At 41.3% G+C, this 26,487-nt stretch overlaps 1 protein-coding gene across 1 annotated transcript; it reads left to right on the top strand.

The window, feature by feature from the left end:
- The first annotated feature begins 1,959 nt into the window (after positions 1 to 1,959).
- On the top strand, positions 1,960 to 26,263 carry SPMIP4 (sperm microtubule inner protein 4). The gene is made up of 9 exons (XM_088519727.1): positions 1,960 to 2,075; positions 3,676 to 3,813; positions 8,791 to 8,955; positions 12,645 to 12,716; positions 19,080 to 19,264; positions 21,593 to 21,681; positions 22,751 to 22,925; positions 23,133 to 23,221; positions 25,451 to 26,263. The coding sequence occupies exons 1-9, from the start codon at positions 1,960 to 1,962 to the stop codon at positions 26,261 to 26,263; spliced, it is 1,842 nt and encodes a 613-aa protein (XP_088375853.1).
- Positions 26,264 to 26,487: the final 224 nt, after the last annotated feature.

Below are 26,487 nucleotides of genomic sequence, written 5' to 3'. Positions count from 1 at the left end.
AGTGGCTTGGGCATATGCATTTTTCCCCTAAAACAAAGGAAGACATTTGTGATTACATAAATACAATGCAAGTCTTTTGAAACTCAAATAATCCACAAAACTGCAAAATTGCCGTGTGGCCACAAGAGGGCAGAAAGGATATTCATTTAAAAGCATGTTTCTGTGGGAGAATAACACTCTCTTTTAAAGAAAGTGTGCTTTGGTTTGCTGTAAAATGCTACTGAAGGAGTTAGGAGAATATTTCACTCTGCCTTGTGAAAGAAACTACAGAACAAAAATACTCTTTCAAACACACCAATTTACTCCAATGCAACTCAAATAAAAACAAATTAAGAGAAAAGATCATCAGAAGAAAGAAAACAGATCAAAATTCATCACTATGTCTGTCAAACACAGACAGACAGAAACTTCCAGTAAGCCAACTAACCAGTATCCAAACTCTGGTGATGACTCCAGCTATTGCAACGAGTGGAGCAAAAATCCCCCACAAAACATAAGCAAAAGACATTGATATCTGAGAACAGCCGCAGCATTTCTCAGAGGTCCTGCTGCTGTGCTGCCTGTCTTATTTGAGATATTTTATACTCATCTAATTTGTGAAGAATTGAACTGACACCCAAACTACTTCACTGAGTTCTTTCCAGACACATTCAAATATGGCAATTTTTTTCCTGTAAAACCTGGGTTTTGGCTTAGCTCATGGCTGTAATTATTACTTTATCGTAAGAGAGTTAAAACAGGCCGTCATCGACTTCTCTCTCCAACCCCAGTTCCCAAGTGTGTTGTCTTCATGCACTAGGGAACCTTCTGTTGACATCACTAGCTACCGTATTCTATGTATCATCCCAGAAGACACTTATCTTTTGTAGTTGTTGCCAACTACAAGAAGACAGACCAAAGTATATTCCCACCGGACTACACTGACCCAGAAGGTAGACTTAGTTCTTATTTTTGTTCCATTCAGTTCCCAGTTTTCTACTAATCTTGGAAGAAGCTACTCCCCAAACATTTCTCTCCACTCTGGAATACTCTGGGGTTGAGAAAACACGATATTGGAAAGTCTATTACATTCAGAAACTATTTTTTACTTAGATACGATTCCCCAGGACATCAAATAGAGGTGATGTAATTTCTCTTACTGAAAGCTCCTCTTAGCCAAAAGGCTTAGAGTGGGATAATTCATTCTCTTAGCTGGGGATTTTGGAAAGCCCTGGAACTGAAACGGGAAAAAAGGCAATTCCTTCTTTGGAGAGACATCATCTTGGAAATATGTGATTTCCTTTGGGGTTGGGCTTTGTGAGTGATTTCTCCAGGAAGAGGAAGGACTTGAGGGTTTGTTACTGCAACCTGCCTTATCGCTTCATCATCTGCTCCTTAGAGCTTTCCTCAGCCCTCCATTATCAGCCCTCTCAGGCCTCAGCAGTGGTCTTGCTGAGCTACACCCTCACTGGGCCAGTTTCCCAGGAAACAGAACTAGAAGGAGAGTGGAGGTTCCTTCAGCACGTGCCGGATTTTGCTGGAAGAGGACAATCTCATGAGGATGCTTGACCCTTGGTTTGGATCTGCTGCTAAAGGTAGTAGTCAAGGGCCAGCCAATTACCTATGGTTCCCATGCAGTCACCTGGAAGTGTTGGGCAAGAGATTGTGTGCCTGGAGCTGGATGTAGCCTTTAAGATCTGGAGGAGGGTTTGGAGCAGAGCAGCTGCAGGGACATTGTGTAGTTCGGACCTTCCTGGATTGGGGGATATGGACTGGTGATGGTGCGATGGGTCAGACGGCAGATGAGCCTAAGTGGATTCAGAGCTGCAAGCACTGAGGTTCTGACCCAGCTGCTAGGGGTCTGTGGTTGAAAGGCCAGGGTGTGATGACATAAAATGGGTGATGTGGACCCCTGCCTCAGGAGCAGCCTCTCTCGTGGGGCCGCAAAGGAGAGTGAGTACGACGGGACCTGCCCGCACAATGGACATGGGCAAGAAAGCCACCAGGCACAGGCCCCAGCAGCAGGGGCTGCAGGCCCCAGCCTTACATTTCACAGAAAGGGTGATACAACTGGATAAAGAGGAATTTCAGCTAAGGTCTGAGTAAAGTGGACTCAGAAAGGCAAATTACAGAACCACAGCAACCTGCCTGAAAGGAAAGTCTCGCTTCTGTTTCTTTCCCCTTGCAGATTTCTGATCAACAGCTCTGAATATTTTTCTCTCTGCAAGCAAGTACTATTTGAATCTGAATCATCTCCATAGTGCTGATGTAGATATCATAGTAGACCACCCAACACTCTAGAAACTGCCAACATGACAAAATGCATTTTAACTTTTAACATGGTCTTAGTACATCAGCTGTTTCTCTTAAAATACATCTGGACAACCCCTCTGACATCCTAGAAGAATAGTATGTATAAATATTTTAAATTAGTTTCATACCTTTCCAAGGAAAAGCAAGATTTCACTGTGTTTTGCTGACTTATGTCTGAAAAAGAGGGGATTTGATCAAAATATCTCTTTTGTGAAACTTTTGCCAAAGTCAAGCCTACACCAGTGAGATGAATGTTTGTACTCCTTCCTCAAACTCATCTTGCCATGGGAAGTTCCACATTTAAAAGTTAGCAGCCCTTTGAGGGCAGAGCAATACAGACGTGGATAAAAGGTGAAAGTGGAGATGTAAAACCAGTAAAGCAAAGGCCTCTCAGCCTTTTCCATATGACAGGCCATTTCTTTTCACTCAGGTGGATTCTTGTCACTGCTTAGGAGAGAAAAAGGAAGGTCAGAACATCCTTTTATGCCTATAAACTTCTATGCGCGTTATACTCTGTACTGGGCTATATATTTGCTAGAGCACATATGGACACAAGGGTTTCCTCAGGAAAACCCAGGATTCTGACAGTTAAAGCAAGACAGAGATACAAAGGAATGCTCCACTGGTTCCTGTTGAAGAGCAGTGTTTCTTTGTGGACTTCATCTGTGAAGGTGTTGCTGCTTTTTCAGCAAAGACTCCCACTACTGTGAACTAGAGCTTCGCCAGGTAGAAAGAACAAGTCCCGGTGCTTTTCTGTCACACATCTGAGCAGCTCAGAACAGAGGCAACCTGTAAAGATATAAAGAGCTTTATGGGCCTCAAGAAAGCAGAGGGTTTTGAGCTCCCGGCTTTCACCTTTCCTCACAAAGAGCTGTTGAGAGCACGTGCCCATGCCACGAGTGCTAAAATACAGCTTTCCTCAAGTGAAAGGAGAAGAAAGCATATCCCCTCAGCACAAAGCGGGAAGGAAAAAGAAATCATGGCAAGTAAGAGGAAAAAAGAAAGGGAAGTATTGAGAGACTGTCCCTCCCAGAGTGAAACTGGAACTTAAAGTTGAATCCAAATCATCAAAAATGCTTTCTGAGAGCAGCTCCAAACTTTCTCCTGCCGTCCCTTGAAAGCTTTTTTTTTTCTAGCCCCTGTATATGAATAACACAAAGCAAAAGTATCACTGCCTCTATACCATTTGTCTTTTTTTTTTTCATTTTATTCTGCTATCTGATACAAATCACTAGTAGAAGTAGTAAAAGCAAACATTGTTTCTATACTTGATCAGAGTCAGGCAGAAAATATACATACATATTTCCTCCTCATAATGCACTAGCAGAACCTCTGATTCTTTGACATTTCACCCCTTTATTTTCCCCTAAAAGCTCAGATATGAAACCTGACAAGGCTACATGACTTGGACCATTACTATAAAGAAATGGAGGGAACTGATGTTCTGTCCAGGACCTTTGAGTCTAACGAGGTACTAACTCCCCTTCAAATTCCTTCACGTCCAACTGTCTCACAAGACAGGTAAGACTTGAACTTGTAGAGAAAAATAAGGTTATTAAAAGTGCTTGGTATTCATTTGCTATTGCTAGGGGTATTTTCTAACATTTATATTTTTCTAGCCTGGCATAAATTCTGTAAGATTTTCTTTCTTCCTTAACTTCATGCAGTAGTTGTTTGTCAGTTCCATGGGCAATATATTAATTATAGTTGAAAAGCTCACTAGTGATATATGATATATTCTGAATTTAGTGCTCAGAATCTCCTGAAAAATTTTCAAAAAGAACAGAAAGAACATGTAGAGTGTATTTCTTACTTTTGAAAAAAAATGAGCACATTCCAAAAAACAACCAACGACTTTAACCATGTTATTCTTTGATCTACTACTGTTTGGAAACTTTTTTTTCCCTAGGTTACTGGTTGACCTAGAATTACTGAGACAAACTTCTTCAAATAAAAATTTTAAGTGTCAGTAAGCCTGCATTTTGCTTTAGTAGTCACCAATGAGTAGTCAGAAAGTTTCATAATCCATATATTTTAATACATTTTACTGAAGCAATTATACTGGTAGCTATAGGGCAGAATATCACTGAATTCCTCTATTCTTTATAGTTTTGGAAAGCTGAACCTCCTTCTTGCTCAAGACTTTTGACAAATAATTTTGGGGTCTAAATTTCTATTTTTTACATACATAAAAATGACTCAAGAGTTGGTCTCAGGTCCTCCACTTTGACACATCACATTTTATCTCTGTTGTTAGGAAACTAAACCATTAGTTTAAATTTTGCTTAGAGCCTTCTGTTTAACTATTCCACATTCATGGAAACTAGGCCCTGTGGAGTTCTGGGGATGTGTTTAGTCAAAGTCAAATTACCAGGCTTAGTACAAAAGTAAATATGTGAATTTTAATGATTTCTCATATACAGGAGAGACTAGAAAAATTAATAGTTCTTGAATTATTATGAATTTAATAGTGAGTTCTATTCTCTCCATAAGAGAAACACAAAGCATCCTATTCCTTTAAAATCACTGGTACTGGATTTCATACAAAAAAAAAGGAAAATATTATAAAATCCTACACTAGACTGTAATTGCAAAAACAAATGAGTTTCTTTTTACCATTGCATGGACTGCTATGAAGAGAGCTTCCCATAATTGATCTGTTTACAGAGTGTTCATGCTTAAGTTATTACATTTTAAATAAAAGATTTCACCAAATTTCACCAGGCTGCATAAATAATAACCTCTATCATTTCAAAATTTCCATACATGTTTCATTCTGGATTTGAAAAGTCATTCTTCAAATGGGTCTCAACACACCAGCAAAGCATCCTTCAGTTGACAAGTATTAGGTCCAATAATGAAAGAGAGATAAGAACACATGTGGTTAGGTCATAAAATGTCCTTTCTCCATGGAAAGGAAAATATGAAATATAAAACAGTGAGATACATTTTCTGATAAAGTAAACAAATGCTTTAGTGAACTCACCTATTTATAGCTGAAAATAAGGTAGCCATATGTTTTAGAATATCATATGTGCTTTTTTAAATGTTTCTTTTTTTTGGCCTAGCCATGTGTTTACAAGTAGATTAAATAAATGGAACACTGTCTCAGTTGTCTGACAGCTCAGACAAGTCGTCTCAGATATTTAAAATACTGCATCCATGAAATTTATTACTTTATCATCTTGGACCAGATTATTTGTTATCAGCATTTCCACTGATAAGCCGTACCCTGAAAAAACAGAGGCATGTTTGTGTGTTTATACCTATCTGCAGGCCAGGTACTCTAAGCATTTCACTCAGTAATCAGATGATCGGATTCAGTACTCATATAACAAGCACTTGGTAGGCAAATTCAGTCACGCAACACTGAACCTGTGAGTTGGAGGAAAACAGAGCAGGTAGAGCAGAGAAAGCTGGAAATAATCCTCACAGAGTAAAGGTTGCCTGGTATTGCTGAAATTTCTATGGCAAATTGCCTGCCTCAAGATGCCATATGTAGTTATTTATATATTTATTAAAAAAAAAAAAAAGTTCAGCTGCTTCAAAAAAAGGAGTTATATATATATATATATATACACATATATTCTGTCTACTAATTCATTGAATAAGTCACAAACCGTCGTGCCCTGAAGCAAAATGTACCAAAACTGGCAAACCCTTTTGCAAAGGTAATGTTACATCCTGTGTTTCACATGCTCATAGCAAGTTTCTAATTTATCTTAGTTTGTTCATAATTAGAACATACTTCTGCCCCTCAAGGTGAATCCTGCATAGCCAATCAGACTAATTCTCTAAGGTTTATACCTATGAAAACTGGATGTAGAAGATGCCATTCTGAGATACACTGGTACAGGCACCCAGTGCTGAGTACTGACTAATATTCCCTGAATCCCAAATCGGGATGTTACATAGTGATTATGGCTACATTAACAAGTAAGGTGGGTTACAGGAGAAGATTCCGCAGAGTGAAACAGGATCCCTGAGAATCTGAGGTCCAGATAAAACACATTTCAGATGTTTTAAACTTCAGATTACCTCTAGCGTGGCTGTCAGGACTGAATGTCCCTCCATCGCTCCAGGGCACTCCTGCTGCATTCCTGGTGCACCTCTTCCAGATTGTTTAATCCAGAAGAAATCCAGTTCATCTGTTCCAAGACCAAAGCACTACAAGTAGAGACCATGGGGAGATCCATGTCAAAAGTGCACTCCTGATACAATTAAAGCACCAGTGTAAATGCATCCTATGTGAACTCATGCAGGGTCAGCTCCTACCTATTCCCCTCAAACCTGAGCCTCTACAGACCTTACGGAATCTCTTGGGTATTCCTTAGCTGCATTGGCTACATGTGCTGATCAGATCAGTTACAGGATCCCTTCACACGCTCACGTTCTGTGATGATGCATTCACTTGCTTTGAGCCCTCCACAATGAGACAAAGCTGAAAGCAAAAATGTAACTTTTTATTTAAATAAAGGGTCAACTAGAAGACTTGAAAATTCACATGATCCCAGGATTTTAACATATTTTTCTGCTCTTTATTGGAACAAAATCGTCCAAGGCTACAAGTTGGCTGTCAGAATTCAAAGTAAATCTAGAAACATGGAAATTAGAAATGGAAAGTCTTTATCCAGTTACTGACTATAACCCCAAGACAGTGAAAGATTGTTCACTACATAGTCTTGAACACTCTGCCATCTCCAGCCTTGCTTTGGTATTCTCTGTGCAGAGACGTTTTCTTTTTTTTTTTTCCTGTGTCCTTGAGATCTTTAATATCAGTGGATCGATATTAGCTATAAATGCTTCTTTGTGAAACAGGGACTGGGAACATCTTAAGCTTAGCAAAGCCCTGTTTGGCCTGAATGGCTGATCAGACGCTGCTGCTTTTCTGCACCATGTTTGTCTTTTCTGTCCAAGGTAAAGTGGTCGTTCTGCAACTAAGTAGTCTGTAGACAGGAGTCAACAGGAATGATTTATTAATGTTTCCAGCGGGACTCAGCTTAATGAATACAAATACCACTGTCATGCAGGCGACTGGGCATCAGTCTTCCTAATTTCAGAAAGAGGATGCAAGGCTTTAATCAGAACTTTCTCAAGAGGTAGATGCTTGGGTTCCTCAGCAACTTAAAAACAGCAAGGCTCTCCAATAGTCCATAGTGCACCAGGTGTTTATTTCGGTTCATCTTACAATAACTTTTGTGCCATGGCAAAATGGAACAGCGTTGGGCAGCAGCAAAGTGAAAAACAGTAAGAAAACAAGTAACAAACTAACTGCTCGGATGGCAACTCCACTGTCAAGAACTCACAAAGAGCAACACGGGGTGCAGCGCTGTGCCTGCCTTGTGGACTGAATTTCTCTCGGCGATTTCCCTAGAGTCTATTTGGATACCTGCTACAGTTGGAGGTTTTTGATTTAAACGTACTCTGAGATGTTTCTTGCATTTATCTTTTCCCAAAAGACTTATAAATACTAGTTAGCAAGACCAGGATTGTCACTGCTTCATAGTGAAGTAAGTTGAGATTCAGTGAATTAGTTTATTTCTTGTCACAGTTCAAGAGATGTGGATTCAGGGATGTTATTCTGCCTTCATAGCAAAATAAGATAAAGCCACAGCTAGGGGAATCTTGCATCAGAAAAACACCATAAACCTGAATCCAGTTAGGACCTGCAGAGTGGCACTTCCTCTAGGATAGCTTAATCCAGATACCCCACCACTCATTCCTCAAAGTGTGAGCTACCTTTAAAGATGTTCCTTGATAGGGTTTTCAGAAAATTCTAGACTATTAAGACATGGTTAAAACACCTGTTTGGATCTTAGTTCTTTTAATAAGAAAAAGGTTGGCTGAGCGGATTTTCTCTGTGCCACCCAAAAGAAAATGAAGTGTTAAATTATCAGTGAGTTTGGTATTCACTTTCACTGCTCTGAGTCAAATATGTATGAGGTGAGCATGCATCTAAACACTCTGAAAGGCTTGATTTCAAATAATACAGATATATGGAAATGTACTGAATATATACCACTGTATGCATGTAAAGTGCCTGATATATCCTGCATTCAGCGTGAAATATAGCTAGTGAAGAACAATGTTTTTCCCCTTCTCTAGAGATGGACAGGGGAGGTTTTCAAAGGAACAAATAACAAATCCCGAAATCAGTGGGAGTTAGAGGCTAAACCTTCCAACTGCGCCATTGCTTATGTTCCCCATCCACATTCCACTAATGTAACACCTGAGTGACGTAAACACGCTGCACATACCTGCCTGCCTCTTCCTCCTTCTCACTGATGAAAACATAGCGGACTTCATTCCATCTTTATTAAATGAAGGCCATTCACTCTAACGCTTCTTTTAGTACCCATTCATCACGATGGCTTTACTCTCAAAAGAAGGCTGGGTAACTCATAGCCAAGAAGGTCAAGTTTTCATTGTTGAAGAGATTTCAAGCAACTATCACTCTTACTGCTACCAAAGGACATTTTGGGGGCTTCTTTCTTTCAGATATGAGAAGTTCAGGGACTCCTTTCAGTGGTGCAGACCAGAGAGGGCACATGGAGCAAGCGCCCTGTTTGTACTGCCAGGGGGACACAAGGCGAAGGACGAGCCTCCCGGGGCATTCGTTAAAGGCCATCAACATTACGGTAGTGCTGTAGACCCCTGGCCAAGGTAGGACCGGCAAATACTTCACACAGTCAAAATGTTTAAGTGAAAGGTGTTTTAACAGGAATAGCAATAAGCAGCAAACAGGTTAGAGTGCAATGCAGACTGAGCCATGCAAATACCTGCGTTCTAGAAATGGGGCACTTTAAGCTACTGCCCTTTTGCACAATGCTCTAAATACTAATGTGGGAATACACTGGTACCCATAAACCTCTGCAGTGCTTTGCTGAATCTCTTGAAATTCCAGATTTCCATATTTCAGCTCTTTTTTGTCCAAAATGTGGTAATAATTTACTCTGTTGGCTGTCATCCCAGACATCCTTCCTGACCTTAAAAATGTCACTAATGGCATGATTTACACTAGTGCTCAGCATACAGAAATCCCATAAGCATAAACATGAAAAGTAGGTGCTCAGTTTTTTCAGAAAGCTGCTTTTAAAGAGGAGATCAGACTTCATTAGACGAAAGCTGGGACAAAGAGCTCTGTGAGTCCTGACTCCTAATTCTTGCTCCTTACCACACAAATTCCTTCTCTAGAACTGACCATTCCAGATTCCTGGATGCTCTATGAGTGTCAGAAGATAAAGTCTTGACTGAATACTACCACTCAATGACACGTGAGCCAGTCAGACCTGCCTCATCAGCGAATTTCTCAGCAAGCCTAGCTCTGCACCTACCACATTGGCTAAAGCCAACTGAGTTCAGAGCATGGCTGCTCCCCCCAGCCTTGCCCTGTCCTTGATCCCATGACAGGACAACAATCCAGACACTCACACAGAGAAATTTCACTTGGCATGACAACAGTTCCTAAGGGTTATGGGTCCACTGGGCTCTTGGAGCTTGGGTTGTACTTGAGACATGGAGTGCCTGCTACCTTAGTGCTGGTGCACAATCAAAACGTCTAGCACCTTGCCCACAGAGCCATGATCCCCACTCTTCCCTAACAGGCCAAACCCAAGCCCGGTGCCTTATTCCTTGTAAACACCCTGTGCTAGACTTTGGGCCCTGATACCACAGCTCTACTTCCCCCACAGTATCTGTGGTCCTAAACTGGAGCCTAGCTCTTCATTGTCTTGTTCCTGACCCTAACCTCAACCTTAGCAGTCCCTGCTTGGCCCGCTAATCAGGATGACTCTTGCAGCTCTCAGGGAAAAATGCAGACAAGCACTCCAATAGGCGAGCCTTAAGGGCTTCAGCTCATCACTCTATTGGGCAAAACCCAAATTCTGGCTTTAACTCTAAGGGAGAGTCCCTGCTGGAAGATCTAAAACAGTCACCTGGCTCTTGCTTCAGGCAGCTCTTCAGCCTTACTTGGCAACCAGCTTGAAAAATCCAACCAAAAGTTTGGCTCATTGATCTATGTGATCTTAAAGTCTGCTCCTGTCATAAATTCTCACATGGTGATCTCTGCAAACCCGAGACCTAACAATACCAAAATAACCCCTTGGTGAGCAACCTAGCCCTAACAAAGTACTGTCTAGACCTGTAAAAAATATCTCTAAGAGATCAGGGAGGGGTGCTTTAAGGCAACACACGGGTCTGCACCCTTGCAGCTGAAGCCCTGCAGCACTGCGAGACGGACTTGCAGTATGTCTTTGCTTCTTCCTCTAGGGGTTCGAAATACTTCGGGCTTGAGTACACTTATACTGAGACCAGTTCCCAAACATCTTAGTCATCATGATAGCTTTTTTTTTTTTTTTTTTTTGTCAACGTCAAACTTACGTTGTTGAGACACTGAGAAAGGTTTCAAGCCACCATCATTCACTTACAGGAGGGTTTTGAAGGCAGAGCATGTGCTGCTTAAGGCTAATCTGGAGGAGTTCAAGGATAGCCATCACCTCTGCAGGCTTCCCTGGAGGACAGGAAGGGAATATGGAAGATAGTCATGGTCATACCAAGAGTTAAAACATGATTCAAAGACTGGAAACTACTTTCCTGTCCTTGTTCTGCTCTTTGTGATCATGAATCAGCCACTCTGTAAAATGAGACAGATGCAACATCTCTCCCAGGGGTGCGACAAGGTGCTGTGGTGCCACAGTGATAAGATCCGTGCAAGAATGCGTAATGAGCCCTAAACAAGACTTTGCTTTGCTCTTGTGTTTTTCTTTTTTGAATATGCAATTCCTTTCCTTATTTGTTACCTAGGCACACTAGCGTAGAGACCCTGATCCACCCACATGCATTGCAGTCTGATGAGAAAAAGAGGTCAGGAATGAAGCCTCCCCTTTTCCACAGCACGGCCCATGGCTAAGTGTGGGCGTCACACTCTGGGAAGGCTCCTGCCCTCCCGCTGAGAGCAGGAAGAGGTCTGGGACAGGCCAGGCACAGTATGTAGGCGGGTAAATGAGACAAGAAAACTAAATCCCCTCTCCCAGAAAACCAGTTTGGCAATCAGAAGGGGGATGAGGCTTGCAAGCCAGTTTATAATTCCGTGTTGGCGTCAACATTTCATTGCATGTCCTCACAGCAAAGTGATGCTGCAGGAGCCTTGTCCAGAGCATACCAAGTGCTCACAGTCCTGATGAGGTCACCTCTGGTGCAAAATAAGCAGTGTGTCTTCCACAGTGAGTTTCTGAGTTATTCAAGTTATCTTCCAGAAATGCAACTGAGCTACGGAGCCCCCAAGGATGCTGCCTTTACAGGTCTCAGTGAAGCCAGCCAGAGATAGAGCCTAGAAATTAATTAGAAACTTGCTGTAGTGTGAATGATTATGGAGGAGAAAGCTGACGTGAGCAAGATGCAAATGAAAGACTTTTGTGGCTGCACCTCTGATAGCATGGGCACAAATTTCAGCAGGAGAGATATCAGAAGCCCAAATAAGTATGCTTATAATGCAACTTGCAAATAAAACCCCAGGAAATATCCACAGTGAAAAATTTATTTTTACAGAGCAAATATTGCTTGTTCATGAGTACTTCATAAAAATTGTCAAAAAAAAAAAAAACCTACAGTTGGGGTTAATTTAAATATAGCCTTCTACCAAATACGGTATTATCAGATTATGTTAATACTAGTATTTTCTATACCTCTCTAGGACTTGAGGCTTTATGCACAGGGCAAATACTGGCTTTCCAGACCCTGTGACTTTCACACAAACTAGCAGCAGCAGGGATGTGTATGTTTGTGCTTCGCTTCTCTAAACCACCTCACCAGATGTCTATGAAATTTTATGGGAAGGAAACGGAGATTTTTTTTTTTCAGCACACCTCTATATAACCAGTATGTGGCTTTTATATCTGCTGGTAAATTTTCTCAGTGTATAAAATAGGGCATATCCAAAGGGGTTTTTTTTTTTTTTTTTGACATGAGATACTATGAGCTGGCAGAGCTGGTTTTCAGAGGAAACTGAAGCAGAGCTCAGCGCTCCCCAGGAGGTGTGAGGATGCCCAGGGCAGTGAGAGGAGAACTCGGCAGCAGGACTCGGGTCACCAGGGTCACATAGAGCTGACCTGGCCATTCCCACAGCAACTACTGGTGTGCGAGGTCACCACCCCCAAAATCCAGCCCTGCGCGACTTAGATTGTGAACGTCAGAACACGTTTCCACGTTAGCAGTATCCATGAATTTTGGTATGATGGGTTATCTGAGAAATCAAGACAGAAACATAGCGATATCTCTCTTATTACAATTGCTTGGGCTTATTAAAAGCGTATTTAGTGTCTGCTTTCTATATTTATGCTTTTCTCTTTGCACAGAGGCCTTCCCATTGAACAATACTATTATGTGACCCAGCAGAAAAAAAGCGATGTGCGCATGAACGATGAGCTGTAAGTTTCAATTGCATTAACCAGACTGTGCGTTTAGTGAATAAAACAGTAAACTGGATATTCATTCCATGCTAATCATATTATGCACGTACAATATGAAACGCACATATGCTATGAAAAGTGATGGGACATGGTCTGTGAAAAGAGGTTAGCTACAAATCCACTTGGGAAGGAGGTTCAGAATTCGACACTGTGCTCCTTCACTTTAGTATTTTTCAGCAAGGGTCTATGAATCTGTTTTACAGGGTCTGTATTGATCTATTTTCTATATATATATATATAGTATACACACAGAATACTCAAAAATATTGGCCTTTTGCTAGTTAGGATCCGGATTAAATTAGAAGCAACTGAAGCGGCCATAATGCCAGGTGTATATCAGTCTGTGTTTCTGGTGTATATATACAGAAATATTTTAAGAGGAGTTTTGACAAAGATTATTTTCCTCAGTGCTACTCTTAGAGAGAAAATACAAAGTGAATTTGGATGTTGCTAGAATGCTGCAATCCAACCTTTTGCCACTTGATGGCACCAGCAAAACATTTAATCTCTATTATAAACTACCAAAATTCTACATCTTGGGTAACGAAAAACTTAAAAAGCGGAAAATGAACAATTTACACCTCTCAGATTAGAATTATCTCACTTATAAATCAAAATGTAGTTAGAGAGATTATTTTATAAACCTGAGAATAATTCTGCTGTGATTTTGCTGGGTAATATCTATAGGATTGTGGGGCTGGTGTGTGACCACAAGTAGTTCCCATTTACCTCTTCCCATGTGATGTACCTGATCCCAATTTGTGCTATCTCATATGCTCCAGAAAAGCAGGGAACAATTAGGTCCTCTGAAGCCAAATAAGTGTCAAATAAGTATATAAGTGTTATGTGACACTCATATTGGTAAACACAAGATAAAATCAGAAGCACAGTGAGACTCTGAAATAAAAGGAAAACCACCTGCTGCACAGGGTGGGAGGCCTGCTGTGTTCCCAGTAATTCCTAGGCAAGGGCAACCTCCAACAGATCATGGTTAAAGCTGCTTTGAGACCCATTATTTTCCTAGAGAGCATGTTCCTCATGCCAGTCGCTCACCTGAATGAGTTATCCATATACAGAGACCATGGTGCCTTTCTGGGAATTGCCTTTGTTAAGAGGAAGTACCAGAGGCTGCTGTGACTATCAGTCCTTGCAATAGCTCTATAAGAAAGAAAGATGCTTTACATAAGAGTAGATCAGATTCTGCTCCAGTACATACTGAAAAGGATATGACTTTAGACTCTGAGTGTCAGGCCAATTGCACATTGATTTATTTTACCAGTTTTGCATTCCCATCTTAACCTGAAACATGATGGCTCTCTAAAACATTTTATGGTCTGCTTTATACTCGTTAAGAGCAATTTCTTTCCTATTAGCTTATATTTTCTTATTATCTTTTAAAGACTTTTAAGTTGAAGGAAAGCAAACATATATAAACAAATCTGCCACACTGATAGTTCAAGATCTTTCATAGCAATCATTCTCTGTGCTGTCAGGGTCTTTCAGGTGGTGACAGCCATACTGAACCCTTCCTGTAAAATACCCACAGAGTGCTGCTCACAGGCCTACTTAGAAGCTATTAACACTCACTTTAGTTATCTTGTAGCCTGTGAGGCCTCCTTTAAGGCCTCCATTAGTCTTTTATGGGAAAGGAATTACCAGGCATTTGCAATAACTGCATACATCTCCATGGGTCAACTTCGTCTTAAGTATGCACACCACATATATTTGCCTCATACACACCTACAAGTGCATTAGCAATAGACCAAATCCTCTCTGCCAGTCAAAAGTCCTAAGAGAGAAACATAACCCCCTCTTTCCACCCAAAGGAAGGTGTAAAGCGCCCTCCAAGGTGCATTTGATCCAAAGGGATCAAACAAGGCCCCAACAAGCCTGAAAGGCCTTTGCTGCCAGTTTGAGTAGGTCACACTAACCAGATGATCACTCGGTGTCACTAGTTCCACACACACTAAATCAGGCAACAGTGTTTGTAGCTCTCCATGCAAAGGCAAGTCATACCAAGGGCTTTCAGTAACAAAGCAAATGAATAAATAATGGTCTTTTTTTTTTCTTTCTTCTTCTTCTCTGTGTGGGTTTTAATCTTTCCACAGCTTACCATGCGACATAGCATTCTCATTCCTCTGGCTTTCCCCCCTGCTCCTTCATCCCTGGTTCCCTGACCAAACAGGTTTAAGATTAGGCAAGATAAGTGATTACCTCCTTTTGCAGGCATCAAGAGCAGCAAAGAAAGCCAATTTACAGATGAGAAACATGTTTTATTCTCCAATAGCAATTTTCTCCCTGTTAAAAATGGCAAGAGTGCTAAATCTTACTCTCTTAACAATTTACTGAGTACATGGGGAACTAAAAGGGAAAAAAAGAAAACAAGCCTCTGAAAAGTTCCCTGGCCTAATGTAGAGAAGCTGGAAGCCGCCCAGCTACGTGCACCACACCTGTGCTATCTGCCAGCTCTGTGGAGGCACCTCCCATGGGCCTGACGGCACCCAGCTTGGGAGCAACGGGAGCCCTTGAGGAGGTCACACAGATTTCAGTGTGTCTTTTATTAGCATTTTGCAGCTGCTGAGGCTTTGCATCCAATGCTTTGCACTGCTCCATGAGGAGAGACACAGAACTACGGCAGAGTAGTACAACCTCAAAAAAACCCTCCAGATCATGAGAGTCATGGAAACACATGCTTGTCCTTACTTTACTACTGTCTTCGATTTAGATATTATAATGAAAAATATTCCATAAAAGTACATTAAAATTTGATCTTACACATGTAATTCATTAAAACACCTGTGACAGTGTAGAAATGAATGAGTCCAGGATAAAACAGAATCATAGAAGCTTTTTGAGGAAGGGGCCATGTTTCCTCACTGTAGTTGTACAACATCTGTTTTTATGGAATCTAGTTCAATGATGGAGTGGCCAAGCGGCAGCTCTGAGTCACAGAAGGCTTGAACAGAGGTTGGGTGTCACTCCTTTGCCATGGCTAACCCAGACGATCCAGTCCACCCAGGGACAGCTGAGGCTGAAATGATAGAGTCCCCGTGCAGTCTAAATGCATCCCACAGCTCTCTCAGACTCAGCTATGGAAGCCCTGAGAAGTTATCACCATCTCTCTCTTGGGAATGAATCGTGGGTATCCCTCTCCTCACTAAGAAATGCTAGGGCTCTAGGCCTTATGGAGGCCAAGATATAGCCTCCATATATACATGTATGACTTGCAGAATCAGAAACATTTATATGACCAAAAAATAATAGAAGATAATAATTTTTAAAAAGGATTATTATCAGGCAAACTTTCCTATCCATACTCTGCTAAGACACTTTCAAGCAATACCTAGTAAATTAGTCTTCTTCACCAAACACATGAGATTTTGGAGCTCCTCATAAACCACTTAATTTATATATCAGATCATACAAATACCCAGTAAAATTATCTTTCAAACATTTTTTCTCTTTTTTCATCACATTGCAAAGAACCACTACAGCAAGTTATTATTTTTTAACTCTTAAACACTTTTCTGTCTTGGTGTAATTGCCAAGAGATTTTTAGCTAGCCTCATTTATGAAATTTTTGCCCTTTAGAGTTCATGTTCTCCCTTGATTGCTTTCTTAAAATGTATTTGAAGCATCAAATAAGTCTCTAGGTAGAATATTAAAAAACAGTAAACATGGAATGAATTAATACTTCCTGTACAACTATGACTAGGATGATATATTTTGTTTTATATTACTGATAAAAGGATTTCTTTTTGTAGTACATGCAGGTGTTTATTACTAGAGAGCACATTACATAGAAATATAAAGAGGCTGGATATTTTCCCTCGCTCCTTTCAAAAAGGCCTTCTGTGCATCGCTTGTTCCAGGAGCCTTTTCAGCCTTGGCACTTAGCAACATGGAGCATTTCTCACTGAACGAGTCATATCAGTAAGAATATGGAGTGTACTGCTTACACATTGATTTGTTTCTAATGTATGTTGATGGCACTGCTTCATATTAAGTGTGGAAGGTGCAAACGTACATGGGATTTCAAATGACTTTATATTTTTCTTCTCTAATATAGGCTTCATAAGCCGCCAGAGAGTTTGGCTAAGTAAGTACAATTCACTTCTATTGTACCTTATCTTTATGAAACAAAAAAGGCAAGTCTTTTTTCCTAGAGCCTCGACACTGACAGTAAGTTCCCATGCAATAAGCAGCAGCAAAGGTACTGAGCTGTCTCGAACAAGGCCTGTGCTGCCTGTGTTAGCACGTCAGCAGTGCCGGCCTAGCGCAGCCATCCCATAGGCTAAGTGATTTTCCTGGCACACGTGAGTATAGTTTTTATTACATGATGTGACATGAAAAATTTGGGAGACCAGATGGGGGATACAGCAGATTTATGGGAGAGAAGCCTATCAGAAGTGCAGGTTGGTGAGACTTCTTGTTACCTCATGCTGCACGTAGGAGTTGGAGGCTCTTTTGGTTTTGTTTTCTACAGCAGTTGGAGGAAGGTATTCGTTCTCAGTAAGTTACTACACACAGTCATGGAAAATTTAGAAGGATCAAAATGGGGTGGGTGCTATTCTCTGTCACTGGAATAAGCCACCATATCATTTTCATTTTGGAAGGGTTTTGTCATTTCAGCATTTTAATTATTATTGAATGTCTTCATTTTTTTTTTTTAAAAAAAAAAAGGCGGAAAGAAGAGCCACAGCAATGTGGACACTCTCCATGAAACCCCAGTTCTCAGTATTTCACAAGGCTCCATCTTGGTTTTACTCTCCTTCCTCCTAGAAGTAAATGTCTTTTCAGGGGCAAATTTTGATTTCACAAGTTGTTATTAACTGGAGCTGTGCAAGAATCAGAAATCCACATTTCCCTTTCCTTAAGCCACATAAAAGTAAGCATCAGTTGGTATGACTGATTATGGACAAAAGCCACAGCTCTTTTCTCACAACATAGCCAATAAAGCTGCAAGTCCTCATTTGTCCTTTGACTCTCATTTGCCCTTTCTTCCGGCTACTCATTTGACTATCTGTAAGCAAACACAATTCAAATTTGACTATTTCATGGTAATAAAAGCTTGGCAGCCACCAGAGCGATTAAAGTTGGATGCTGATCTAGCAGGACAGTTAATTATTCTCTTTTTACGGGAATAGCAACCAATGCTCTGATCCAATGACATTAAATTCCCATATGAATATTAATGCGCACTGCTTTGGAGTTTTATTCAACTAAGCCCCAGATTTGTTTAAAATAATTATATCTAAAGGGTCAAAGTATGTTTCTGTCATGGAGGACGTAGTTACTGCCACAGCAAATTACGCCCAGCGTGACTCACACCTAGTCACGCCTACAGTCTTCTGCACAGCACAGGGATTTGTACACAGGCCGTGTGCGACCTGCTCTCCTTCCTCTGCTTTCTGCCTCAGCCTTTCTTACCGCTCTGCAGGTAGTGTCAATGTTTCTTTGAAATTAATCTAATTGCATCTGTCATCCTTTTTTTGCCCCTTTCTAAAGCAAAAATCTGCTTTTCTCAAGGTTGTACTTGCCTATAGTAATTAGACTTTTTTCCATTTTGATGGGTTTTTTCCACCAGTTATTTTTCCCCTTTTTCTCTTCTTCATATGGTTCCTCATGACAATCTTGCTTTACTTTTCCCTTCATTTCACTCAGTTTTGGTGTCTACAGGAAATACTTTTCCCTGAAAGCCCTTCCCACAAGTTCTTCAGTAATTTGTTGCTCCACAGAGCCTCTCTCCACAGAGCCTCCCATCCTGCATTTCTTTAAAGCCAGAGGAAATACCTGAATATGACGCTATCCAGTATGCTTTTTGAGAGACTCCTGAGAAAAGTGTTGTTCTGCAAGCTGTCTTCATATATAATTGTAGCTACCGGGAAGATTGTAGTGATAGAAGCCAACATCTTTTTTTTTGCATCTGGGGTTTGATACTGAGGCATCCTTTCTCGAGTCTGACTTGGATTTGTCTTAAAACCTCAGAAAGAAATTTCTAAATTCAACCAGGAGAGCATTTCACCACAGGGTCTGTCCAAGTGATGTAGTAACCTATGTGGTGTCAGTGATGCAGGTACCCAGTTCTGAAAGTTGCAGAACAAACACGATGTTTCTCTTTTATGCGGCAAATGACAAGTAGGCAGAGATCATTGTGAATTCCTTGTGGGGTGCAAACAAGAGGACTGAGGAATTAAGGTTTCTCTGCTCCTCTTCTCATAGTTCTTGTGGAGTGTTATCTTAAATGCTGAATGTCTGTGAAATGTAAAATAATGATATTTTGTTCTTTTCTGCCCTTCCTGACAATCCAAACAAACCCAGACCACTGTGCCTGCCGTTTCCCACCTCTCACCCCTACCAGACGCACATCTCGAGGTACGCCATGTTTCCAAACTTCCGATCACCTGAGGATCCATACACTGGGGTTGAGGCAAGCCAGCATCGGCCTCTTCATCCCAACATCCCTGCCAAAGCTTTTGATGTGGTTGTTTTGGGGAAGACCAAAGGTAAGAGAGTATTTGATCGGTTTGGCATTTATTGTTGATACTTACCTGGAAACATTACTGAAGTGTCTCCTTTAAAATGAAACAATTTAAGGATTATGAGTGGTCAAATTAAGCACATTGACTTAAACTGGAGTTCTCCAGCTGCAAACTGCACCCTCAGTGCAGGGGGATACCTGGACCCTGGGAATGTTGACTTAACCTCTATCTCATGTGAGCACCCTGCAGGCTCATGAGCCAAGGGAGCTATTACACCGGCTGTTATTTCCTTAAAAAGTCAAGGTGCAGCATTCAGTCTGATATCTCTGATGAGACGAATAACTCTTCGCAGTCCCAGGGAGTGACAAGGAAAGGAAAGGAAAAGAATGCATTTGAGGAACCAAAAACTTGCAGTTCAAAGACATGCCTGACAAAAATCTGCTGAGGACAACAGAGATACCCAAGTAATGAGTGCTGAATGACTAAAAATATTTAATAACTACGCAGGTGGTAGAACAAGCTCCAGAGTGACAAAACAACCCTTTTTAGCACTCATGAAGCTGAGATGAAGCCCTAGACATTCATTATATTCAGATTACCATATAAGCCATCACTGAAGTATTTGTTTTTAATTCTAGCAAGGTGACTTTTTTTGCAGAATAGAATAGAGCAGTATTCAATTACACTGAGTTTTGGCATACCTCAGAGTCATCATTCCCATTTAATGGCATTTGGCTCTGAGAATGGCAAGAAAAGAGCATGAGGTTCTTGGTCTTGGCCTGGTTTTCCCGAGAGGCAGTTAGCGGTGTGTTTTTGCAAGGTATTTATTTTAGAAGGCTCTGCAGGTCACCTGCAGGAACTGATGAGCACCAAGGCAACTGATGTTGCCTTCGCAGGCTTCTTAGATATTTGAGACAGTAGAAAGCAGGAGCACCCTTCACAGCACGAGAGCTCCTGGTGCAAGAAGGTGTCTGCCAGCACCTCAGTTTGTCTTGGCAGTGCTCGCCAGGCAGGGACTTGACAATAACTACATAAAACAGAAAAGAAAAAAAAAAAAAAGCATATGCTGCTGTGGATAAGAAGCTTTCAGTAAAGTAAAAGCTGATGTCAATGTCAATCAGGATGTCAGTTTGCATTAATTAGCTGCTGTTCCCAGTTATCGCCACAGTGCTATACAAGTAATGGTTTTAGCTATGTAAATAAGCAGTTTTCAGTCCATCAGAAACAAAAATCCACAGACTATGCTAGAAGTAGTTTGTAGTTACTTCTCATTGATTATTGTTCAATACAAGCAACAGAAATCACACATGGAGGTGAGCTTGTAAAGCCTATTTTTGCAAAACACGAGGATCACTGGAGGCCAAGTTCTATTCCCAGCAAAGCCTATCAAGTTGAGAATTATTAGCTTAAGGGGCACCTACTGCTGACAATTAGAAAATACCCAAACTTCATTTGCTGTTCCCTCCATACGGTTTGACTTCCTCCAAGGTACTCCCAGTCACTGTAACTGAGGTGAGAAATCTCTTGTTAAATCCAGATAACCCAGATCACAGCTGAGTGACTTTCCCACTGGAAGGGTATATTCAAAAAAATTGTGCTTTTCTACATCTTATCCCTACAAAGTTCAGGATACCCATTATATAGTGATGGCAGCATCACCGTGAGGTATATAGGGCAGAAAAACTGAAAAAAAAAAAAGCATGACAGAGCCTGGGTTATAAATGAAGCTCTTTCAAGCATTCTCTGCAGTCTCATTTTTGTAAGACACCTATAGGCATCCAATTACTCCTCACAGGGTGATTTTACAGCTATAGAGCCACCTTCTCAAACAATTAAACCTTATTAATCTTACTGTCTTGTTGTTGTGTGTAAAAAAACATGCACACAAAATGCAACAAGAATCCTCCTAGCTCGTGTCTGGATTAATCCAGATCTCCTGCAGTGGGTCATGGGCAGGTGACCCTCTGCAGAACCAACTGTGTTCGGAGATTCAGCCCTCAGCTGCTTGTCACTGCCTCTCTGCCCAAGACAACTGACCCTGCAGATCTGCTTGTGGAGGTACTTACCTGAGAGCTTCCAGAAAGGCAGTGCACTTAACTTCAGATAATTAAATGGGTGACCTGGGCTAACCCTGCTGATTTTGTGCCAAAATTGTGCTGAAGATTTCTGCCTGCAGGTCCGTGAGGTCAGTCTCCCAAGGTAGCAAAAATACAACCAGCAGCTCACAGAAGTAACCTCTTCCACCAACAACTGCCCGTACAGTGAGCATAAGTCTACAGCTTAAAATGCAGATCCTCCTGTCAGTCTAATCAATAGTGTTGCAATGGAATATGTTAAATATTTCTGCTGCAGGTAATCCATATAGGCACGAAGTGGTCAGTATTCCCTCTGACTCCCAGAAGGAGGCTGTGCACTGGCCGGGACAGCACACATACTTTCATGTATGTAGTTTGTATGGCAGAGCAAATGCCACTCCTTTCGTTGTTATCTTAATCAAACCTGACTGTATCTCTTTCACAGGGGGCAGTTTTACACATCAAAGTACTATATTGTTCCAAACAATTGCAGTTCATGAGTTTGGCATCACACAAACCAAAGAGCAAAGGACTTTAGAGAGAGCAAAATATCCACCTCAACATTTTTATAAACAAGACCAGAGGCTCACAAGTTGTCCTGTGGTGAAAGCCTTTTAATTTAAGGACTAACTACATCTCCTAGGACCTAGCTAAGTAGCTGTGGAGATAAGAAACACACAAAGCAGCAAAAACGGCCACTGACTGTATCCAGGATGAGGGGGTTCCTCCCTTCAGAAGCCCAGATAAGGCTCTGTTGTGTTTCACAGAAATGGGCTTGGGCAGTAGCAGATCTGTGCCGATCTTTAACTCCCCACAAGTCCTGCCATCCTACGGCCAGGCTGGTCTCTCTCTTTCCATGTCCTGAAGGAAATGCACACACACTTTGTAGAGGATCTCCTTCTCTGTCCTTGCCTTGCATAGCTGCAGTGATGGAAGGGCTGGCCTGGTCCATAAAGCAGAAAAGTAGATTTGTTGATGAATGGCTACATTTCTACTCCTCTGTGGCTTGGTTAAAAAGTAATTCACTTTCCAAAGGGATCCAGCCAAACTTTGATGTCAGATGGAAGTCAGGAAGATTGTAGGGAAAGACAGAGATAAACAAAGACACAGATACTGCCTCTTTTAGACACAGAGTCCGACAGATGCATGATGGAAAAAACAAAGTGGCAGTTGTTATTATGGCTGCAAAAGGAAGAATATATATTATGCAATGTTCTGCCTAGGTGTGGTTACTGGGAAATTTATTCCAAGTTATTTGTATTGTGTTCAACCTTCCAGTGGGTGACATCAAGTATTGAAGATATTTTTCCACCACAATTTTATTAATATTTTCTAAACAGATAATTTCTAGAGGGTTTATTTCAAAGCTTTAAAGCAATATTTTTAACCAAAACACAGTTTGTTTACACTTTACCTATTTCTTTTTATCCTTCAGGTTCCTAAGTTTGCCGAACAAAAGGATCAAAGATACTATCCCAAGCCACCAAAGATAGTGGCTCCTAATCCCACTTTTGAAGACCTAGGACATAACCTCTCTCCGAGAACAACCAATATGTTACGAAACAGTGAAAGGGCTCAGTGGATCACAACGTATAGTCGGGACTTCACAGGTAGGCACTTTTTGTCAAAATAATTTACCTGGGGTAACAGTGAAAGACCACATAATATCAGCACATAGTTCTCTCTAGAAAATTCATTTTTAGCCCTTTAGAAATAAGGACCGCAAAAGCTGTAAGTTATCTGAGATTTTCCTCTGTTTGTGTGGTTGACCATTCTCATAGGAAGAATGTGTGACAATAAAATATGTCTCCATTAAGGCAGAGGTCCTATGAATCCCTTTAACCTGGATGACTATGACATGAAGGCACTTGACAGATTAATGCATGAACTAGAAAACGTGGAACTTGTAAGTACTGCAGTTACTGAGAATTTGATACTTCCGCCATAACTACTACTGGAAAGAGTGTTCCCAGACGCAGCCAGCAGAATTAAACTTTCTCTTTGGTAATACAGAAGCACAGCTCAGTCAGAACAGACAGAAGTTCAACATAGTAGATCAGTCCTGACACAGCTAATTGACAGAATTCTTTGTAATGCTTTAGTGACTTGTTCCGGGTCTGGCAGGAGGTTATTGTCATTATCTGCTTATTTTTAATCTTATCTTTTAAAGTTGCCACCAACAAATGACAGCAATTAGAAGGACAATTTGCCTTGTAAAGTATGAGTAATAAACTCCATTTTGTCAGCTGCAGAGATTGAAATACTTGGCAAATGTTGAGCTGGTGTAACCAGCCTCACTCCAGTCATCCCCTTACTGTCTTTAGCACACATTGCCTCATTTGATAAAAGCTCTAGTACCACTGCAAGCCATTACCACCTTACCAAGCTGTGTATCTACAATCCATCCTCCTCCATTTACATGAGGGGTTTGCCGTTTTCCCTCAAAGGTGCATCAGTAACATGCAGTTCCTTAAAATCACTGTATTCTATTTTAATGCCCAGGTACTCCAAGGAACATAAAAATAGATTGGCAAACTCCGGGCTTATTTTCTTCAGCTATTCTGATGCTCAGTGTGGTCTGTAGAAAACTGAAAAGATGATACTATTTTTCTTAAACACCACACGTGCAAGTAAAGTCTTACATGCTATATAAGCACAGCAAATCCAGTTGAGCTACTTTTTGTGCCTGGATCATTACTTACATTTCAAGCCTTTTCAGCGACACCTGTGCCTGGTCATGCACAGTATATATACGAGTTTAATTGACTGTAACTGAATAAACAATTCTGCAGGTAAAACAGTAGTGGATTCCCACTCAGCCTTCCGCAGCTTTGCTGGCTTAACAGCACACAGGTTCAGACTTCTTTGTCTCTGATACCCTCAGGTATGATTGCAAAATAAACAAGGAGTGGGGCAGCTAGGTAACAATTCTTGTAGATATACATCACCGGAAAACTCCTAGGTGAAAAGTAGCAAAACTGTCCCATCTTTTTTTTTTTTTTAATTGGACGTTTTTTTTAAAAAAAATAGGTAATTAAATCCTTTTAAAAGGATATTTGCAATTTTTTGAAAACTGAATCCCTGTATTTAAAATGGAAAAGCTGCCTGACATTCTCTCCAGTGTGATGAAGGAGCAAATATTTTACTTTATGCTAATGAGCACTAAAGAACGCTTTCAACAGTTCACCTTGTTTCCTCCTGCAAAGGAAAATCCAAACCACCAGCTTATTTTAATTCAAAACAGAGCAGCTTTATTGCCCTCTAGTTTCTAAAGTGTGGCTGGAAAAGGCCTACCCCGGGGCTATGCTGTTTTATCCCATTTAAGAGACACATAATTAATATGCAGTATTATCCCATTTAAGAGACACATACATTTAATATCAAATACCCAGAGAGTTCAGCAGAGTAACTTCCTGACTGGCAGTGCTTTGGGTATAGCTCTACTTTGTTTGGGTACTTCCTACACAATGTTGCTTTGACTCTGTGCTGCTATCCAAAGCATTAACACCAGAAATGATTAATACAGGATAACCGTATTCAAGCAGTGAATCAAACTGTGACTAACGGAGCTAAAAGGCCACAGGCCAGTGAGCCCCCTTAGTTCCACTTGCAACTGTAAATAAATTTGAATATGCAGTAGTGCAAGTCATCTTGTGTATTGTCACATTGTGTGAGGGATCACAAATTGAAAGGCAGTTGTCTGCAGAAGAAAGGAGAAGGTGGCACAGGACACTTCTGTGCATTTGTATCTTGCACCTAGGGATGGGCTGTGTATTTTTTCTTTTTCAAAGCATAAAGACTGAATCTAAAGTCCATACATAAACTGGATATACAAATACGTATTGGACAGTGACCTGGGCTGCTCGCCTTTGCCCGTATCAGTTTTGCGTTCTGTCAGAGAGGAGCAGGGCCCAGGAGTGACCTGGCTCCCGTGCCTGTCATCACACTTGCCCAAGTTCCCAGGTGTGCTTCTTCCTTCCTGTTCCACAATGTGCAGCTCTAAAGGTAGAGAAGCAAGAGAGACTGAGAACCAGAGAACTGAACCATGTCTCTAGTTGCGGACAATGCTTACACCAACCCTTGCAAAAGCAGGAGTCTCAGATGAGAGTGTTAATTCTGTTCCATCCCCCATTAGAAAGAAACATTTCTGCCTCATCCTTCACAAGTGAGACCTCTCCAAGGACGCACCGCACGTTTACTTCAAGGTCGACGGCCCCATGGATCAGTCCTGCAGGAACCGCACGCCCGCCATGTGCAGACGCCTCCGCCTTTACACAGTGCCCACGCCATTTTACCCAGCTGCTCAGCCACAGCGCTGAGGAAATTAAAAGCAACAGCCAGTCCGCAGTGGAAAGTGACAGAAAACACAGACCAGCAATGGGATGTGAACCAAGAGCAGGCTGATCTGCCTCGGGTATGTTACCAGAAAGACAGCTATCTGGATGCAAGGCCACCTGCAAGCAAATTTCAGAAAGTCATTGACACACAGCAAACAGAAGAATTATACAGGAGGCAACTTGCAGGAAGGCCTGACCTTGAATCAGGATGTTCCCTTTCCTGTAAAGATTTGAAGCTTCATCATTTGGGACCACATAGAGTATGGAATGACCCTAATGACTGCCTACATGTCCCCAGGCTACCACAGGATGTGAAGAGTGAGGAAAGTGACACTTTCATGCATGAGCTTCAGCCTCAAGAAGCGAACCACCCTCTATGGAGATCAGAGGACTGCACAAGCAAGACAGCACTGCCTGAGTGTATCCCCAGCTACGAGGTTCCCCTGCATCCGACCACACTGCTGGAGCTGCAGGATTCTTTCTCCAAGTCAGCAGCACACAAACATTTTCATGATTCTATTAAAGGAGACACAAAAGATCTCAGAGATAACATTGCTGAGGGAAGGAGACACAAATTCTATGGTTTCAATTCTTTTTATTTCTACAACTGACACATTGCTTTGGTCTTGAACAATAGATTAATAAATAAAAAGTACTTCAATATAACTTGTATGTCCTTTCCTGGAGAATAAAGACAAATTCCAACTGGAGCAGGTAAAAAGAAGAGCAGCCCGGGATATGTGCGGCCTGTGTGAAAAGAGGAGACAAGAGCATCTTATCTTGGTTGGCCTAAAGGCTGTGGAAATATGATGTTCTTGAGAAACACATCAGTGGA

This window comes from Tinamus guttatus, unplaced genomic scaffold (genome assembly GCF_059628265.1).
Source record: "Tinamus guttatus ecotype Peru unplaced genomic scaffold, ASM5962826v1 Tinamus_guttatus_pri_ptg000067l, whole genome shotgun sequence".
NCBI classification, from domain to species: Eukaryota; Metazoa; Chordata; class Aves; order Tinamiformes; family Tinamidae; genus Tinamus; species Tinamus guttatus.
This window is presented reverse-complemented; position numbering and strand designations above follow the sequence as displayed.